The sequence below is a fragment of the Calidris pugnax genome, unplaced genomic scaffold (assembly GCF_001431845.1).
Source record: "Calidris pugnax isolate Ruff unplaced genomic scaffold, ASM143184v1 scaffold273, whole genome shotgun sequence".
In the NCBI taxonomy this organism is placed as follows: Eukaryota; Metazoa; Chordata; class Aves; order Charadriiformes; family Scolopacidae; genus Calidris; species Calidris pugnax.
In genome coordinates, this window is record NW_015094508.1 from 3,168,295 (window position 1) to 3,187,848 (window position 19,554).

Consider the following 19,554-nt stretch of genomic DNA (forward strand, 5'->3'; position numbering starts at 1 on the left):
TTTGGTTCATTTTCTCACATTAATAAGGCATAACGAGGTCTCCCTCCCATCACCTAAGTGGAGAAAGATGCAGAAGAAGCCCTTCAATTATTTCTCTACCCGCTGTGGTACCTGGAGGTGTAGGGAAAGTGCTTATTTCCTTCTCCTTCTGCACTCACAAACTTGAGTCTGCTCTCCAAAATGCAGGGGGCACATGACAAAGCAGCCAGGCCAGCTTGGATCAGCTTCAGTCCAACAAATGCAGGCTATCAAAGGGGCCAGTGCTGGTCGGCTGCTCCTAGCTCTGGAATGAGCCCAGGCAGGCACAGCGCGCCAGGAGCCACGCAGCCTGTAGGGAACAAATCCCCTGCTTGTACCCCTAAGTCCTCTCAGTGACAGGATTGGAATAAACAAGGTGATTCACATCTTTCGAAGACACTGTCTCTGGCACGTTGTATCCTGAAGTGTTGGTTTGTCCAGTTCACATTTTCATGGCTATCAACACACCCATGAAGTGATGTAAATGACAGCCTAACTTTTTTTTTTTTTTTTAATCCAAAGTAGTCCATGCATGGGAATTAGCACTCAAAGCCTTTTTAGAGAGTCTATACAGTTAACGTATGAGAAATGAGTGTATCTCACTAGCTTTTTATTACTCTTATCCTGAAGAGTAGCATAATATCCTGAGGTCTGTAATGCATTCAGGGACTTAGTGAGTTGAGTCATACTCTAAATGTATCTGCTACAGTCCTACACCAGTCACTGCCTCAGAAATGAGCAAATGAGAAGATTACTGTCCTTCATCGTGAAATTCATACCTGTAATAACCATTGATCTGTCCCTGCCTGTCACCTCGTGCTCTGGCAATTGTTGGATATGGATGTTGGACAGTTCTGTGGATGCAGACAGAAAACTATACTGAGAAGGTAAGAAAACCCTGTGGGTCAGGCAAGATAGCATGGGCAGCCCCAGAGTTTGCACAGAGGGCCAGAGCTAAGGAAAAAGGTCAGGACTGTGTGGCCAGGAGTGGGAAGGAATGACTGAACTGGTCAGATAAGCTCCAATGATCATGAAATGGCAAGTTCCATCTCAGATTGGTGTACAAAAGCTCAGCAACTTCCAGTGGCTTCAGAACTGGCTGAATTCACACACGGAGTCTGAAATCAAAAAGTACTTCCACCTGTTGTCAATTCCATGAGCCATCATGTTCTTCCATCTTCCTGACACAAGGCAGAGTGAGTACTGCTTTTCTCTGAAGAAATTATCCCCATTTACCAGTAATTGAAATCTCATGAATGTTCTTTTCAGGTTTAAAATTGGATACTTTGTGCTCTCCAAATTACTGCCATTTTTGTCAGTCAAGGAAATTAAACACTTTGAAATGCATTAATAAAATGCAGCAATTTATCATTTAGAGCACTGAAAAACAGGGAGATTATCAAAATAATGTTTAAGTATCTATATACATATAGTCAAAATTCAGTATTTTGTGTGATGGTGCATCTTCCTGACTTTGACACTGGAAAACTATTTGCTTAGGCCTCTTCAGTCTAGTGATCTAGTAGACTTTTGGTTTAACAAACTACGTGGAAATCTGTAATACCATATGCTATACAAATAATTGGAAAGATTGCTGAAAAAAATTTGGGGATGTCTAAACATGAAAATCAAGCCACTTCCAAGGATTTGCTTTCACATCACTGAAATATCTAAAATCACTGAAATGGTAAAGGTCAAGGGGTTTGCCCCAGCATAAAATAAATCCTGACTATAAATCAAGTGCTCAAACCAATGAATTAAAAAATCTCTAATTACCTACTGGTATTAATAAAATGCCAAAAAACAAAACAAAACAAAACAAGTTCCTGCAGAAATACTTAGTATTGAGAGAATATTGACAGAATATGACTCTTCTACCACAAGTAAACAGAAACATGAATCTGTAAGGTATGGCTGGGCTCCTCCAAAGTGTAGTGTCCCAGCCTGTATGATATTCCTTGCTCAGGACATTGGTGGAGATCAAGAGAAGGTTAGAGGAAGTCCCTGAAATGGAGATGCATGGAAACTGTCCCTGTCTAGGCTAGGATAACAGAGCCCCTTTCACCTCTCCTTCCCCTGGTAAACACATACCCAGAGGAACTATCACCCAGGGGCTGACACCAGCAGCTTTCTGCACAATGACAATTCAGTTTCCACCCAGCCTGGCAGTTCTGAAGGCAGTCCTGCCCCTGCTGAGAGTGGGAAAAGCAGGGGATGGTCTTACCTCTCTGAGTCTGCAGCTGAGAGAAGAGGTAACCGGGTTAAAGGATGGAGAGGACTACCCTGTACATTACGTCCTGGAGAGGGGCGGCTGGTGGGGTGGGACAAGGACACAACCGCTGTTCTACTTCGACTTGTCTGTGTGCTGGGGAACACGGCCACTGAAAGCAAAAGGAGAGAAATAATCTCATCAGGCAGGCGACAGCATTGATAACTGATTGAATACTAATGGGTAACACCTCCGCTAAAGCTGTAGTGACAATTCCTAGCAACCAACTGTGTTTTTTTTCAAGTGGTGTTTTCTGTCCTAAAGGGAAGAAAAAATTCCACATAAAAAACCCCAACTAAATAACCTTTGCTGCTTCCAAATGACACTTTCATAAGTGTCATGACATAGGCATGACATAGCTGTGCCCCCTGTTTGGGGAATTTTCTGAATAAGGCTGCAAATTTTCCATAGCTTCCTCTTGTAGAAGAGGTAGCTCATACTGCCTAAGATATATATTTTTAAAGCCAGTGAACAGAAAACACAGTTTCATAAATAGTGAAATACTTTCGACATTTTCCCCTCAGCTGTAAAAATCCCAAATTTCTTGAAGAAGTCAACCCAAACACAAATATTGCTATTATTTTCCCCACATTCCCCAGTAATTTTAAACTAACACTAACAGTTTCATAATTTTCTATGACATTACTCCTGTATACATTCCAAACATACTGGATGATTAAACAAAAAGCAATACAGGACTCCCTCTGAATGTCCTTATTAGTTGACCTCAAATCCTGTAACCTCATTTTCAGAAGTTCTTTAAATCAGACAGCCAGAAGCTAAGACACTGATTACTAAACACATCTGAAAATCCAGTTACTCAATTATTTTTACTGACATCTGTGTCAGGTATCTTATATCAATGTTGAATGGCAGCCAAATACATGCTCTTAAATATTTTATGAATCCCGAGAACAAATTAGGCAGGTTGTCTACAGCATAAAAATGATCTCTCATTGTTTGGTTGTCATATATTTCAGTCTCTTAAAAAAAAAAAAAAGTTTTGTTTATGCCTAGTTTACAGAATAAAATTCTACCTATAAAACTTACGTTATGTTAGTGAATATGTTGGAGCTAATGATTCAAATTTATTGATAAAATCCTAAAATTTAAACCAGTTCCCCAAAGGACATTGCCACTGGTTAAAGATCCTTCTAGGCTAAAATATCTGCACGGATGCTGCAGTCCTAGCAGAACACTACTTTAGGAGTCACTCCACTGTTGATCCATCTTCCAGAAAATGATTTCACAGGTCACAATTTTGAATGTTGTTATCCAAGCTCAAAAGGATGAAAAGCCCACCTCATCTCCTAAGTCCTCAATCTGTTTCTGGAAAGCCTCTATTCATCTTTTGTGACACAGTAGATATTCACCAGACAAAGGCAGAGTTAAGGAAAGGCTCAGGAGTTTAATTATGCTGGAACCTTCATTAAAGAGCAGCCCTTGAATCTTTCAGCTGGTGGAGATGACAGAGTGTGCAAGATGACAGATAGGAAACCACTTTGTGAATAAAATAGATGTGAATAATACAGATGTGAATAATACAGATGCTGCAGAGGTCATGTCAATGTTTAGGGAAAGTTGGCATGAGCCACACTGGTGGACAAGGGTGGAAGAGTGAAGGCTGCTCAACCACATGGTCAGGAGGACCAACAAAAATGCCTGCTGCTGCTCTTGGCACTAGCCTCTCCTGTTTGCTAATTCTTATATGCACCAGAGACTCCTAATCACAAACCAAGTGACAACAGGCATCTGATAGTAGAAGGCAGACAAGATATCACTTAAGCCAGCAGAGTGACTCCCTATGAAAAGGATGAGGAAGAACCTCCCCTAAGACAGGGGAAGGTAATTTTTGTTTTTTCACTTTGCTCATACACCCCAAAAATAACTCTGTCCACACCCATCTCTTAGAGTAGCATCAAGAAAAATGCAGTGGGGAAAACAAAGGAATGACCTTTTGAATTTTTTATCTTATGCTTCCTTGCAGTGCAGAAGAAAATACTGAAAAACAACCAAATGCACATTCTGGCAGAATAAACAGAGAGAATATTTAACAAATTAGCACATTGCAAAGGAAAACCCTGATTATCTAAATTAAAACAGAGACTATTTAAATTATTACTTGCAAAAATAGGGTAACTCACATTTTCCCATGTGAAAAACATTAAAATGTGTAAGGAAATATAATGATTTAGTTTCCCAGTACTGTGATCTTTGAGTTTAAACAAATTTTTTCAAGGCTGTGGTTGATTAGAAGTAAAAAGGCTGGACTATGACTGGCTTTCCAGCATAAGGTAGCAAGAGCTGTTCTTCCTTGTCATAGCTGTTCTTTGCCACAATCATGATAAGGATTTTGGGCATGTATTTTCTAAATTGTACTTGCACATTTCTAGCTGGTCCAGTCTGAAGGGGTAGCACAGGTTCCCACAGCACTGCCCAAGACCTGGTGACCCTGTCCCCAGGAAAAGGTTATCTGCAGGCAGGCAGGGGCAACCATCTGTCCTTTCTCTGAACTGCAGCAACCTAAAGCCCACTGCAATATTCACCGTCACAGCAGTATCTGCTATGGTAGTACCTTTTGGCTAGGTTTCCCAGCAATTTCTCTGTAGTCTTTTTCTGTTTCTGATGAAGAGACAGTACACAGTGTAAAGTAAGAGCTAACTATGGTGCAGACAAGAGGGTATTTAAGGAAGAAAAACCATACATATAAGCTGCTAAAACATATTTCTGTACACAGGGTACACTGCACCATCACAGCGTGACAGAGAGCATACCTGGGCTCCCAGGGTGCCTTGGAATGAAGCCTCCAAGTGCAGCACCACAAATGATGGTGTGGGAGACCACATAACACTCGCAGGCAACGCAACACATCTTTTTTCAGTGTAGCTTCTTTCTGCATAGAGGTACTGTGCTGACAGAAGCACCTCCGTGGGCACCTAATGAAGCGAAATCACAATGCCGGTAGCTGCTTCCCAGTGGAATTGTTACTACTAAAACTTTCCAGCGTAGACGTGGTATTGGTCCAACCTGCTACCTACATCTTGTAAATACCAGCTGAAGGAAAACACAGTCTGCCATTGGCAGGCTACAGACTTATGGCAGTCAACAAATATTGTCAGTGACAGGTCATTTCCCCAGTAGAGCTAGCTCTACTGACAGAAAACTTTGGACATTATTTAAGAAACAGCTAGATACCTTGACCACCTTTTGTTGGGAGCTGTGTGCTTGGCAAGCTTTTCTAGCAGTTTAGCTGTTAAACGTGAGCTGCTTGCTCAAAGTGCTGTCAGGAAATAAATACCTACACAAAGGAATGTCTTTTCAGTGCCTGATCCCATTAAACACCTGCTTTGAATGGTATGAAACTGACCAAACGTTTATAGCCACCAGCACACTCACTGACTCCAATATACCACCACTAGGTAGGTCCACACAGAAAGATGCAGAATTAAGTGTAAGTACTACACTTAATCAAGGAAGTCAGAAAGACTTCCTAAAACAAGGTAAACTTCCTATCAATGCAAGATAAACTAACACAGTTAAATTTTTAAAAGATTCAGTTATTCTGAAAAAGACCACAAACCAAACCAAAGAATTATTGATGCTGTTCCTCTGTGTCCCTTAAAAAGCCCAACCTACACCACAATGTACAAGATGGATATAACCTGTTATCCCTGAATGTGAACCTTGGACTGGGTTACACTGACAGAGAGGTAAGAGCCGTGCCTTCATTTCTGGAGTCTCATCACAAATCAATTTATCAACACATATGAATTCCATAAGAATACCTCTGCAACGGTTTCTCTGTGAGAAGCTAAATTCACATGCATTCTTATAACGCTTAGGAACAAATTAGGTGGTTGGAAGAGAACAAACTGATTCTGAATAAGATTACCTTGGAAAAAAAGGACAGAAAAGTGGCATTTAAAAAGTTACAGAATCCAAAGCCTAAAAAATATATATTTTTTTAAATGAAGCCAGAAACCTGTAATTTCACAGAATATTTTTTAAATGCAAAAGAATCACCATCCCCTTTGCAAATTACCAATGGTATAATTTACTGTATTGGATTTGTTCCTGTCAAATCAGCATTCTGTCAATCTATTTCTGCCCGCAAAATACCTCTCCTCTTACCACTGCCAGCATGAATTTGGAGTAAGGGTGAGAATTCTTTCTATATAGAATAAGACACTGTGAATATTTCATTGTGTAACTCAGACAATAAAAATTACATACATAAATTCGCACGAGTTTGGTTTTTTTTTAAAAAAAAAATCCAATATTTAACCTTCCATTTCCATAAGGAATATTTATGTAGTCCTTGTGAACAAGGGATTTGCTAGTCCACAGATGGAAAAATCTGAAATGCTTTTTGCACTTGGAAGCATCACCTCCAAATATTCTCCCCTCTCACCTTCTCTAGGGAGCCCATACAGGATACTATCCTACAGGATTTTGTAGCCAGGAATGTGTGGGTATGTGCTGTGTTGAGCTGTAAGTGGTAAGCCCAGCAAATGTAAAATATGCTGCCTGTGTTTCCTTGCTCCTGCCCAGCTCATCTGTAAATCTGAAGGCTCCAGTATGTATGGAACTTAAGAAGCCATCGTGCATGAAAAAGTCAAAAGCACACTATGAAGAAAATAAGCCTCTCTCCAAAGTGGGTCTGGCGTGTGGACCACCTGCATCAATGGTCTCTGTATCTTTCTTCAGATGTTCTGCAGGCAGGTCAGAGATACTGGAGGCATCCAAGTACTGGAGCCACCTAGAAAACTGGAGAGTTTACAAAGTCGACCCACTCAAGATATTTAGATAGAAGAAGAAAGCAAGCCTAGGAAAGCACTTTGTAGAGTAATCTAGTCTTGAAATTTGGAAACCTGTTCAATCAGTCTCTGTATCTGGATATCCCTTACCACAAATATTTAGAAATCTAAATGCTTAGACATAAAGTGGCTTTGTGGTAAAGACCTTCCACAAGTAAAAATTGTCCTAAGACATCACGCCATCTACTAAGATGGTAGTACATCACATTTAGTAGGAGTTCTGGTAATGTATGCCATACTTAAATTCAGCCAAGAAGGTGAGAACAGAGATCCTCTTAATTGTCTGTTGCCCTACACCATCTCCTCTTTTGCATTCATTTCCTAAGCATCAAATAACAACTCAGTTTTTCACTGCAATAGCCATTCATACCACATTCATATCTCTCAGTTTTTCCTTCTCATTCTTTTTTTCTTCCAGTAATAAGCCATAACTACTTCCCAAGGCTGTCAGCTTTAACAAACAGACTGCTTTTTCCTCAGAGATCTCCCACACTGCCCATGGTACTTAATGGTTAAGGAGATCACTCACTGGGACGTTGTTTTAATAGAATTCTTTCATTTTTCCTGTATGTCCTCTATCCTCTACCTGCCTGTCGTATCTACCTACTGCCCTAACACTACTGTAGATATAAATTCCTTTGGGAATGAATTATTTCTTATTATGTGTGTAGAGTACCTAGCTCAATCTTATTTCATCGGGGAAAAAAACCCAACACAGGAGTTACTTCACTAAGTTACTTAACTTAGTTACTTAACTTAGTTACTTAACTAAGGCACATTTTAGATCATTGGCTTAAAAGTAGTTGGGTCAAAGTTTCACAGTACTGGAGCATTAGACATTGTTTAAAATACACTTAGAATTGCAAAATCTTCTGTAACGTTCCTGATGAAATTTTCAATTTCCAACTTGCAAAGACAATCATGCACTTGCCAAGTTTTAGTAATATTGTTTGCTTGCTCTGGAGCAGAGCAGAGTGTGACATTCAGCAACTATTTATAATTAATGACACATTCTGCTTTATTCTTAAATACAAAATTGTCAATTTTTAACCAAACAGCACAGTAAAAATAATTTTTTGTTGGTATTGCATTATTTATGATTTTTTCAGCTTTAGGGATTCTAGATTGCACTATACAAAGCAAGTTGATATGATTTCACAGTAGTAAAAACATCATTCATATGTTCTTGTTATTAATTAATTGCTCACATCTTCATCCTATGAACTGAATAAATGCAAAAGCCTATGTATTTTTTAAAAAATTAAAACCTAGATGCTAACAGAAATTTTGTGCTTCAGTAGAGATAGACTTTGAATTTCTGTTTTACAAAATATCACTATGTTTAGCCCTAGAAGAATATGTACGCTTGCTTAACATTAGACTTTTAGGTGTTACTTTGTGTTAGTTTTAAGCAAAGGATCTGTCATGTTACCTCATTGCATTAATAAGATTATACTCAGCTCAGATTTCTTTAATAAAGTCACAAAGGCCACAAAAGAAAACATTTATGCAGTCTTAACTTTAAGTAATACAAACGCAATGAAAAAGACTATTGCATTTCATTTAAATATATTTGTTTGCAGATTCTATACTTTAACAGAGAAACAGTGATCATTACAGACATTGTTGTGCTTTGGTAAGTGGAAATGGACAAGCAACTAAATGTCTACTTTTGCCATCTCTTACATATTTCTAATAGTTTCCTTTCAAACATTTATTCTATAGATCTCTTAAGAAAGGATAAAACCTACATTTGCTCTATATGTGCATCAATGGTAAGAAAAGTGACCTTCAAGTGAGAAAAATTTGACTTAACAGCACTGGAATAATGGCAATCTGTTCCTGTTTCTACTGGAGAAGTAGCACAGACACATTTCAGCTAATATGCTGTCTCTAACAGTTCCCAGAAAAAGTTAAAGATTTTATTTTTCAGAAAAGCCTCTAAGTTTTTCTTTACATTTACAAACAATGTTGTTTTCACAGAAGTTTGAAAGGTAGCTTCTCTAAGCAGCTAAAGCAGCTTTCGTATGTTTTGTTTTTCTCTCCTTGGGGCATGAATAATTTTCATGTTGCCATTTCAACAAAACAATTCCCTCTCTATTGGAGTTATTTCACTTATTCACATAGTATATTATTAATTAGCAGCCATGATGAGTAGTTAATGAAACAATCCACTTCAACCGGATTGGGTGGTTGTCAAAATGAAGTGACATGGATTCATCTATACCTAACATAATACCCTCAGTTAATTCATGTGAAACAACACAAGCAAATAAAACTATGAGAGATTTGCCAAGTTATAGATAGCTATGAACACATGTAAGGGAAAGCAGCTTATTACATACAGAGAAATTATTGCTGATAAAAGTATGTTACTTAATACTATAAAAATTGCTGCACAATAGGAAGCAGTGCCAAGTAAGAAAAAACCAGAATAAATTATTATATCAAAGAATGTCCATAGTCACTAGTGATGTAAATCACAAGTATGGAAAGATAAGGCAAGAATGAGATTACAAAAAGTAATGCCACAGTCTCAGAAGCTGTCTATGGGACACCATGACTGTGGGCAACTGCTAGCTAGGGGCTGGCAGGAGGCAGGAGCTTTACTTGGCTTAGGATACTGACAAGTCATTGGGCAGCAGTTTGTGAAAGCTGCTAACAGCCTAAGTTTAAATTCACACAACAGATTCCAATGGAAATGTCTGTGAGAATGTCCTCAGTTTCTGAAATCATCTGACACATGGTCCCCATCTAGCTTCCATCCTATCCAGGGACTTGAAAGCAAAAGGAAAAGCCAAGTCTTTTATTTTCTCTCACTTTTGCACATTATACTGGGTAATGCCAGTAAATAATTTTTTAAATCTCAACGTTCCTCACTATCAAACTCCCTCTCAAAGTACAATATAAAATAAGCAACTGTAACCCACACCATATCATTAGAGGTTCCCTGGCCGAAATCAGATCTTTAAACTCTGAAATTTCCTTTAGCTTTCAAATAACAGATGCCACACTCAGTCTCAACTCAGACTAAGACATTTAAAAGTTAATGGGATAAAAGTAATGCAAACTACTTTATAAATTAGCATACAGTCAACCTTTAAATTTCCTGATTTTTGTCATATAAACCTACATAATCACCAACTAGTCTGTAGCTCACAACAGCCTTGACATATCATAGAACTGACAGATTTACAAGCCTCTCAGTAAAACAAAACCACTTATTGAAGTGGCCACTTCATACAATGTCATTTTCAGCACTGCACATAACATTCAGTCAATTCTTTCACTTCCTACATCTGGTTCTCAATTAAAAGTTGAACTGCTAGGAGATGTAATGCATTCTGTCTGAAAGTTAAAAAAAGATGTTTTTAGAACTACTAAAATACTGCATTAAAAATGTTATCATCCTGCTTATTGTTGTCTTGACCTTTGAGATGTATTATCACTCATAACTTAAGAAATGTTTTAATTTAGCTGAAATGTGAGCAACAATTGTACATTTAACCAGGTATGACGGTTAGGTATTTTAATATGAAAAATCTCAGATACTTAACTGAAGCAATAAAATAGGATTATCACCTTTATAGCATAAATGTGTTTATTGATGCATTTATAGGCATAATATGAGAGCTCGTAATGCAGCATTTAATTTCATTAATGCAGATCTATTGGAAAACTGCTATATGATCCATGAATAAGGAAGAGGAAAAATATTCTTTTGATTTTAAATGAAGCTTAATGAATTCCAGATGTCTACAAGAAACAGTAGAAGTGAATTGCCAGCAGAAGTCAAATGCCTAGAGAGCAAAAACATTGCTCTTTGTTGCAGTAGGTCTTTTCACGGATAAAATACAATTTGTCTTCCCTCCCTTCAAAAATGCATAAAAATCTGTTCAAAACCTATATTTTTATATTACTTTGCAGATTCTATCCTTCTTATGAGATAGATATAGATTTTACAGTACATCTTTCTCTGCAAAATCATCCCTAATCTTATGTGAGCAATAATAAAGCAGGCTGTTTATCTGTCGTCTTCTATACCTGGGTAAATATCGTGAGCAGGCCCCGGGGAGTGCCCCATGGTAGTATCTGCAGCATCATGCGGCGATGGGGCTGGCTGGAGGGGCTGGATTGCGAGGCAGTCATTCAGAATGTCCTGGCCAAGCTCTGAGCTCGATCGCAGCTGAAACACAAAAGATAAATGGAGAAATGATTGTAACATGGGCAATGAAAAAAAATCACAAAAATCCTTAAGACACTGAAAAATTTTAAGGAAAAAATGTTGAGGGGTTAGAGAAAGAAATGAAGCACAAGAAGGATTCTTCTGTCTTAAATCCTGGCTAATATCCTTCCGTTATAGCAGGTATTTTTCGAATCTGAGGAAGGAAGCTCTTCCAGATGCTTAGCAAGACAATACTCAGGAAAAGGGCTACTTTTACAGACAGGACCTTGGACAGATGGACTTATGTGTGTTCTCTTGTCATATGCTGCAAAAGACAGAAGAGCGTCCCAATTAATGGATAATGGAGACTTATCAAATGTCTGACATCTTCTACATCAGCAGAGGGATACCATAAAAACCAGAAGTATTTTCCTCCTGGTTTATTGCCCTGAACTGTCTCACTGAAGGACCAGAAAAGCATAGGTGCTCATGGCAGTGGAAATGAGGGACTGGGAGCGAGCACCCATGAGTGGCATCATTCAAGTCAGCATGGAGGTGGTACCACTTTATATGGTCCAAAGTTGTCTTGCAACCACATTGTTAAAGTGACTATGATTGCATTTGTTTCATGTTATGGCTGAACTGATGTGAAATGAATACTCTGTCACTGCCACTAATCCCAGAGCATGCATGACCACTTGCCTAGTACCTGATCCATTAACAGCAAGTCTGTTTATCTGGCTGATCCAGCATAAAATTCACTCTGTGAACAATTAAGAAACAAATTCATAAGAAGAGCTTTCATTTGGATGAAATTGGATGAACAGTCTCATCCTGAGTCTACAATACAATACAACAAAAAAATTTCAATTAAAAAAAAATATTCCAAAATCAAAATAAGGAAAAGGGAGAAAGCCTGCTGCAGCACCCTGACACATGGCTGTCCTAGCTGTAATGCAAAACTGCACCCCAAGGTTTCTGGCAGATGGATGCTGCTGCAGACTGCTGGGATTCATGCCTGTCTCACTCCCCTGCCTGAGGGTACCTTTATACATAAGATAAATTTGCCTGTTCCCTATGGCCAGCTCAACTCACAGGCTTGTGTTTCAAAATCATGAAAAAGGATGGTCTGTGCTTATATGCATGTGGGTCACTGAAGTGGCTGAGATGCAGATATATACCCTGTCCTATCACCCATACTGATGAAGAGACAGTTCATGCAGCAGCATCATGGACAGAAACCTGACCTACTGCAGCAAGATTTGCTGCACTCATGCATCAGAATCCCAAGAAGCAAATCTCACAGCCACTTTCTCTCTGATGCCATGAAAGGTGAGCAGGTAACAGTAATTAAAATGTAACCTAGCACCTCTAACAAACTCCTAAGGGGAGGAAGAGTAACGAGAAATTTCTGTCCATCCTATACTCAGAAATGAAGAAAGAAGAGGGAGTGATTCTTAATGCAAGCATAGAAAGACCCATTGCTGTGCCAACAGACGCTGATAATCATTCAAATGACTTCTGATTATATGCATTAGTACAAAACTATTGCGAAAGAGTGAAGAGTTACCTTACACATCATAAGCACATGAGGCAAGGTGACTGTAACAAAGAGATATTAGGCAGCCTACGATACCCGTGCACAGACTGTGCATGCTGTAGATTATTCCTTCTCTTAAAAATTTAGAGCTTCATTATGTGGTGTGTGCTCTCCCTGTTTTACCCCCCCCCCACCCTACCCTCCCCGGCTCCTACTCGGACCCCAGCCATCACATCATCATTTGTGATAACTTGCACCTGTACTTTTGGGGATGGCTGGCAACACAGCCAAAATACTGTCTGGAGTGGGGACCTGGAAATTTTGTTTCCATGAGAATATGGCTATAGGTCAATTATACATATAATTATTGTATTATTACTGTATAAATAGTGGGACAGCCCAAGAGCCCTTTGAGCTCTCCTGTATGGCAGTGGGCTGCACGCCAGGATCTCCTGTTTTGTGAGGGCGCTCGCTTAAGGTTCTACTCCTTGAGGTAGAGATTCCACAACAGATTCTCAGTGACTAATAGCATGCTAAACTTTGAAATCTTAGCTAAGTAATATAAAGGGTTGATTAAGCATATATAATCCTTTAGACATAAACCGTTGACCAAGTCTGGGACTAGGACTGGATCCAGCCGCACCCAGACTCCTCTCTGAGAAGGAGTTTAGAAAGCAAGGGGGTCCTTTCTGAACCTCGTGACTCAACGGGAGGGTCTCCCTGACAGCTTGTCTGACCCTGTCCTCCGTGCAGTAAATAATAGAGTGTACCCTGACATCGGATCTCGTAAAACACTATCGCATTTACCACTGGTTTTATCGCACTTACTACTGATTCTGTTAAATCACTGTTTCACCTTAATAAATATTTCACTACTTCACTCCAACTAGTGAAGTTAATCACTCCGTCCGCAACACATTATTGAGCCTGAAAGTACCCTGCCTTTGTGATTATATTTGTTACTCTAGAATTTGTTATTCTACAATTGTATGGGACTGGGGGGGTGGGGGTGGGGGGGCAGGGAAGGGGAGGGAAGGGAAGGAGAAGGAAATGGGGAGGCAGAGAAAGAGGAAGAAAAGGGGGAAAGAGAAAAAAAAAAAGGGAGAATATCCCGACAAATGCTTTTAATTTCTTATCTATATATTTACAATCTACTACAAGTACAAATGTTTTCTTCCAGTGTAGCATGTATGGTAGTCCGCTATTATCCACTAATCTGGTTTTACTGCTATCACTAGTAACTTGGATTTTTCATGGAAGTAAGTGAATGTGAAATTAAATGCCAGATATATCCATATACAAATTCTTACAATTTAGATTATTAATAAGCATTGTGTGACTTTAAATTTCTATGGAATCTAATATGAAAATAAATATGAAAAAAATCTGACTTCTATAAGGAAGTCAGTAGAAATAATAATTAACCAGATCTAACAGCTGTAGCCCGTTTCTTGCTTTGGTCTAAAGAAGTGCATTTCTTTTCCAGCCTAGACTGTAGATTTATCAACCCGCTGTACAAGACAGTTGACACTCTCTTTGACTTCTGTATAAATCATATCCCAGGACAGATCTCCCAGCATCCTGGCTGCAATAACTTGCTTCCCTCATGATCACTCCACTGAGCACCAATAGAAACACACTGGGACTGAAAACTTGACAATGTATTTTTGAGAACTACAAGGTTAGAAAGCTACCTTGCTAAAGAATGAAATCAGGAACTGACAGCTTTGCCATGCTGAGCACAGAAATTTTGTGTGTGGTGCAATGTAGCCTGAATTTATGGCTGATCAAGGTGCAAGTTAACAATCAACTGCTCAGATCACTTATAATTTCCCTGCATTAAATATTTGTTCTAAATAATAGATTTTCAATTTAAATAGCTCAGTTGTATGGTAGACTTGTGAAGTTTTGGATTTGGAAATCTGAGACATTCCCATTATCACAATGTAGCAGTTTTTTCTATATACACAAAACAAATGACTGTCAGTCATGATTTAGAATTGTTTTACTTCTGTGACAATCAATTAATGCTTATCAGCTTTCAGAACAATGGATGGAAATTCTACTCTTGTACATTTAAATATGATTAAATAATTACCCAAGATTAAATGACACATGCAGAATTAGAAGGGAGTAAGAAACTACATTCTTCAATTTTCATTATATTTAAGTCCAAGAGCAGAGACATGTTGTTGATTTGGTGCATGACAGAACTCCAGGGAAAATGTCTCCTTAAAAGAAAAGATCATTTGCTTTGTATTTCTCTAACCAATGCATGTTTTATCTGAGATCTGCATGGTTTTATACAACCTTGCTAGTTTCTTCAGCATTACTCCTGTACAACAGAAATGAGACACCATCAAAGAAAACATAGGAAATGTGTGCTTATGAATACACTTAATCAGAACAGAAATAGTTTAGGATTTCTCAAACACTATTAGTTTCTTTCCAAACCACATAAAATTGGATCTCAGTAACTTCAAAACCTTCTTATATGTACTCATATTAACTCTAGTTAATCAGAAAAGTTATTCAAACATGACAGTTATGTCATCAAATCACAGCATTTTAAATCTTGCTTTTGTGAAAGCAGGTTTAATGGACTGTATGCACGCTGTGCATCTAGTAGAGTATTTCCATATGTAAGGGAGACGTTGCCTAGAGCCTATTTATTTTTATGAAGGTTAGATCTTTGTCTGCCATGGCAAAAAAAAAAACAGAATAAAACCCCCTAAATTCTGCTATGTTTCATTGTGAGAAATTGTTTTACATGAACTGTAATAGCTTTACAAATGTGTTTTTCTTTTCACTATAAAGCTAAGGAGGAATTTCTGTAACTCACATAGTCTGTGTATTAAGATTACTAAGTGCTATTTGTCAAGTAGGGAATAAGCCAGTAGTCTTCCATTCATTTTTATTATCTGTTAAGTTGGCACTGGGAGAGGAAAGTATCACCTGTCTACATAGAGCTACATATTGTACTAGTTTTTCTGAAGGAGTAGCCAGAATTTAATATTTGCTTGTACAGCTAGAGAAAAATTATGTCCTGTTAGCATGACAACACTGACAGTACAAAGATGCAATCACTAGAAAATTACAAGTTCAAGATGAAGCCTTGCTATGTGACAGTATTTACTCATATTATAGGTTTGCTTGCTAGATCACCCCTTTACTCCAGTAGATCAGCTTCAAGGTCCAGTGCTTTCTTGCATAGTACTAAACTTTTTAAATAACAGATAGTAAAAATTTATGCTTGCTAAAAGTTTACACTTGCTAAGTGTCCTAATTCTTGCCTCTGGAGGCTACAGATATCTTGGGGCAAAGAAACAATGCAGACAGAAGGGTTTTCAGCAGCCTTTTTTCCACCAAGTCACCTGGACAGGATTTCTGGAGAGCCATGGCAGTCCTTACTCTGCTAATTGTTTACCACACCTTTCAGATATGCATGCATGTTATTTTCACCTGCACTTACATTCTGTTTCAATTACATGTTCGGCCAGGAAAACACAATAAAAATCAGGTTAAACTAGCCTATCTGCAGAAGGGATGTTAGGTTCTGTACAAGAAATATTTATTTTTCCTCCTCCCAAAGTGTGACTACAAACTTTGAGTTCAAATACAAAAATGGCTTCCATCTTTGTGACCTAGTGTAAATCAGTTTTACATACCAGAAGTGTTTTTCAGCCTCTTGCATTAAAAACCAAAAGGACCTGGAACCTACACAATCAATTAACTTTGGCAAATTTCAAGTCAAGAAGAGATTCTGCTTTTGAAGCAATACTACAAGAAATGATTCTACCCTTATTATATATAGAACGGAGAGTTTTCTTTTGATTGGTATCATTCTAATATGAGGAATAGTTTGGGTTATCTCCTTATTAAAATGATACAGAACACCAAGAGCACCATTTAAAGGGAAAAAACTGCAGTTGGGACTGATCTGAAAGGAAAATTTGAATAAAAAAAAAATCAAACTAAAAATATTACTTTAAAGAAGGGAATATGGTTTAAGTGAAATGTATTGTAAGTTGTCATTTTCTGAAATAAACAAAAGAGTTTGTTTGGTTGTACTTCTGTTGAAAACTGATTATTATTTTGCTCTACATATTTGGAAGTACTGTGTTTTAATGTAGAAGGCTCCTAAGGATGCTGCTTATTGTGACATCCACTGTCTTGGAGAAGTCCACATTTCACAAATTTTGCCTTTGTTTCTTTCCCACTCCAGTCATAGAACCGGAAAGCACCCTTACACATGGACGCGCGTGTGTGCACACACACACACACACACACATTAGCTCTCTTCCTGTCCTATATCAGATTATATCAAATTTGAAAACATGCAACTATCTTATAAATAAATCTACGTACATTATACCTAGGACTCTTCCCACTTCATCCTCTTTTTCTCACAGTTTCAAGAGGCTTATAGCTGGTGGTTTTGTTGTTGTTTTTTTTTTTGTTTTTTTTTTTATGAACAGCAATCTAAGAGCTGAGCTGTGCTACGCAAAAAGAAGGAAAAAAAATCATTCTTTTGTGCCAGACGGATTTGGAGATAGAGCTAGTACATGATATTGCTACACATCACCTTTTCCAAGTAAATGCAGTCTGACAAAGAAACCACTTGTACTGCAGAATGATTTGCTTTCTCTTTCTGCAAACACATCTGTTTGGGAAATTTTCACATCGTGAGTGGAAGAATGTGGATCTCATACACCTGATGCTTCATTTACCACAAACACATTTTTCTTACTGTCACAGGTGACCAAAATTTGCCATGAAATAGTACACAGAAACAAAGAATTTCAGATTTCACATTCCTTTTTTAAAGGCAGTAGCATCCTTTATTTAACACTGGCCTTCATGTTAAATACTTGATTTTGTGTTAAACTCCACTAGAACTTGTCCATGCATGTACCAGTTCCTACAAGGAAACACTTAACTATTGAAAATAATACCTTGATTAGAGCCTAAAACTAGAATTTTTGCAGCTTTAGTAGTAACAGATCCAAATTATTAGCCTCCAGGCGTATGATTTTTACTCTTGTAAAGACTCCTTTGGACATCCATGTAGAGTTTCATCCACTGTCCGTGAATTATCTGTTTAGTGTTTCCTAAATGATAATGTGATGTGCTGGCTGGGCTGGGCTGGCACTGCTAACTTTCAGAGTTCCTACAGACTGCCATTTGTAAACATTGTAAAATTGTAAAAATTGTAAAATTAAAAAAAAAACTGTGGACATTTCTGTCTCAGGTTGGGTTTTTCTGTTGCTGCTAAAGCCCTAATTCAGTTTACAATGCAGTTTCAGAAACAACTGAGAAGGAGAAAGGTGTCAGGAGAAGGGGCATAGCTCTGAAGCACACAGAGGAAATAACTGGACAGATGAAGGCCCTCCCCATATGGGGACTGCCAGTGAAGCCTGTATATCATTGCTTCAGGAGCAGTGCTAAGGATTCCAAAATCTGTACCTGGAAATGCAGACTAGATGCCAATACCCACCTCCAACAGTGTGAAATCTGCATGTCAATGATTGACACCGAGGAGGTCCCAGCTTGGAACAGGGTACTCTATGAGGACAGTCTTAAAGACTTGAAGGGTGTTTGATCTGCTGTCCAGGCAGTCAACTGCCCCTCTTACACAACCTTTACACAGCTTCAGTCTTGCTTGCTCATATACTGGTGATGACATTTAAAGCCCAGACTGAAGTGTGATTGGGTAATGAGAATCATACAATTTCAGAATGATAGAATCATTTAGGTTGGAAAACATCTCTAAGATCAACAAGTCCAACCATTAACCTAACAGTGCCCTGCCCACCACTAAACCGTGTCCTAAGTGCTGTGTCTACACATCTTTTAAATAACCCCAGGGTTGGTGACTCAAACGTTTCCCTGGGCAACCTTTTCCAATGCTTGATAACCCCTTCAGTGTAGAAATTCTTCCTAATATCCAAGTTAAACGTCCCCTGGCACAACTTGATGCCATTTCCTCTTATCCTTTCAATTGCTATTTGAGAGAAGAGACCAACCCCCCACCTCACTTACAACCTCCTTTCAGGTAGTTGTAGAGAGCAATAAAGTCTCCCAAGTCATCTTTTCTCCTCAGAACCCAAGATTCCTCAGCTGCTTCTCATAGGACTTGTGCTCTAGACCCTTCACCAGCTTTTTGCTCTTCTTTGGATACACTCCAGCATCTCACAGTCTTTCTTGCAGAGCAGGACCCAGAACTCCGACTTGTTGAACCTCATACCATTGGCTTGTGTGTGTCAAAGTGATGCTGCATATTACTAGCCATTTCCCCTAGATTATGGGGTCTTCATTCTGCTCCCCATCCCTGTCTTCCCACGCAGGGGGCTGAGTACCCAGGGAACTACTGGTCTTACTATTACAGACTGAGGCAATGGAAGGCATTAACTGCCTCAGCCTCTGTGACTATGTTTCCCATCACATCCAATAAAGGATGGAGTTCCTCCTTAGCCCTCATTTTGTTGCTAATGTATTTATAGAAATATTTTTAATTGCATTTTCCAGCAGCAGCCAGATTAACTTCTAGTTCAGCTTTGGCCCTTCTAATTTTCTCCCTGCATAACCTCACAGCATCTTTATAGCCCTCTTAAGTTGCCTGCTCCTTCTTCCAAAGGTTGAAAACTCCCCTTTTTTTCCTGAGTTCTAGCCAAAGCTCTCCGTCTTCTTCCTCGCCAGCGTTATCTTCCAGCACTGGGTACAGCTTACTTCTTCACCTTTAAGA

At 38.7% G+C, this 19,554-nt stretch overlaps 1 protein-coding gene across 1 annotated transcript in view; it reads right to left on the reverse strand.

The window, feature by feature from the left end:
- Positions 1-19,554, reverse strand: part of GLIS3 (GLIS family zinc finger 3) — a 124,268-nt gene that overhangs the window by 19,920 nt on the left and 84,794 nt on the right. Inside the window, exons 5-6 of the mRNA XM_014964819.1 lie at positions 11,149-11,290; positions 2,243-2,399 (exon numbers count right to left, since the gene is read on the reverse strand). Coding sequence (XP_014820305.1) covers positions 2,243-2,399; positions 11,149-11,290 — 299 coding nt within the window. The remainder of the gene's footprint in view (positions 1-2,242; positions 2,400-11,148; positions 11,291-19,554) is intronic.